General features: G+C 44.1%; 1 protein-coding gene across 2 annotated transcripts in view; it reads left to right on the top strand.

Annotated features, from left to right (window-relative positions):
- The window catches only part of LOC119585827 (GTP-binding protein 2-like), a 21928-nt gene that overhangs the window by 9583 nt on the left and 11011 nt on the right, over positions 1–1334 (top strand). Inside the window, exons 1-2 of one of the 2 annotated variants that reach the window (XM_037934554.1) lie at positions 833–905; positions 1021–1294. In XM_037934554.1, the coding sequence (XP_037790482.1) occupies positions 1109–1294 (186 nt within the window). In that variant the 5' untranslated portion in view covers positions 833–905; positions 1021–1108. Of the gene's footprint in view, positions 1–832; positions 906–1020; positions 1295–1334 lie in introns of those variants that run through there. The other variant, XM_037934553.1, reaches the window with a different exon arrangement.

Raw genomic sequence — 1334 nt, forward strand, 5'->3', positions numbered from 1 at the left:
GTTAACCGTGTTAATATGTAGGCCTATCTGTTCGGTGCAGTATCTAAGCACCATCGCATTTCACTCTGCGCTTGGGGGACGCACAAGGGCCTGACCTGGCGACCTCCTCTGTTGTATGGACCAAGACACAAGTTCCTCGGGATCGAAAACTTGGCACACAGGCCGGGTCTATTTCTGTTGGTTGTGCCGCGGCGAAATGTTTAAGTTTGGGTTGTTATTCCCGACTACAGCTACCTGTTGAGCAGTAGTGGCGTCCTAAACAGCACAGAGGGACAACCATCTGCGACAGGAAAGTACTTAGTGCTTGTGTTATTTATCGTTGCCGTGCAGTGTCTTTGTGCCTGTGTTGGTGGTGTGTGAGAAATGGCAAAGCGACTCCTGAAAGTGTGGATAGAATGTAGTGACAATGTAAAAATGGGTCATTTTGAAAAGTTCTTCGCAGTAATGTTTTGCCATGAATGAATGAGTGTGCTTCTGATATCTCTCAGGGAAATCGGTAACATTTAATGTAATAGGCACAAATACAAACACTAGAACGTGTTTCATATTAATTGGTGTAATATTATTATTATTTTTTTTTTACATAAGAAATTAGCAGAAAAAAAGTGTCTTCATTTTCCAAGATGGAGATGAACTTCGAGCTCGATTAGGTGTTATAATTTGCCCATAAAGGTTTGCCTTTTATTATTAGATTAACGTAATACTACAGGCATTTATCATCTGATTATGATCAGTGACACATACGTCGTACAGATATCACAATCAGTACTGATGATATGATTAGGTCGGGTGACAAAAACAGGAAGTGCAAATTTTTGAAGAATACTGTTTTACTTTCCTGCTGTGACTGAATGCTAATGCGTGTGGTTTGGATATGCTCTGTGACGCAGTGAATTTTGATCGAGGTGTGTATCTCAGCAAACGCATATGTCATGCTTAAGGCGTGTTACGTGAGCAGAACACCTCTCATGATCACGGAGTGTGACAGACGATGAAATTCCACCTAATGTTCCAAAACAGGACCCGGAGTGGGACACGAGCGCCGTCAGATCACCGCGTATCAACAACCAAAGACCTAGCCAGCAGACGTCGCAACAGATCATTAAGGATGTGGAAGGACGAGGAGGCAGAGGAGGGGGGCGTGGCCACGGGAGTCGTCAGTCTCTTCGGACCTGAAGACTCGGTGACCCCCAAGCAGAAAAGCGCCAAGGAGAAGAAAAACAGGGCGCAGAAACAGCATCGGCAGAAGGACAAGACGAACAAGAAGGAACCGAAAGCGAGACAAAAAGATAAGGTGAGAAAGACTAGTGCTTTTTTTCTATTATTTTCCGTGT

The sequence above is a fragment of the Penaeus monodon genome, chromosome 20, assembly GCF_015228065.2.
Source record: "Penaeus monodon isolate SGIC_2016 chromosome 20, NSTDA_Pmon_1, whole genome shotgun sequence".
NCBI classification, from domain to species: domain Eukaryota; kingdom Metazoa; phylum Arthropoda; class Malacostraca; order Decapoda; family Penaeidae; genus Penaeus; species Penaeus monodon.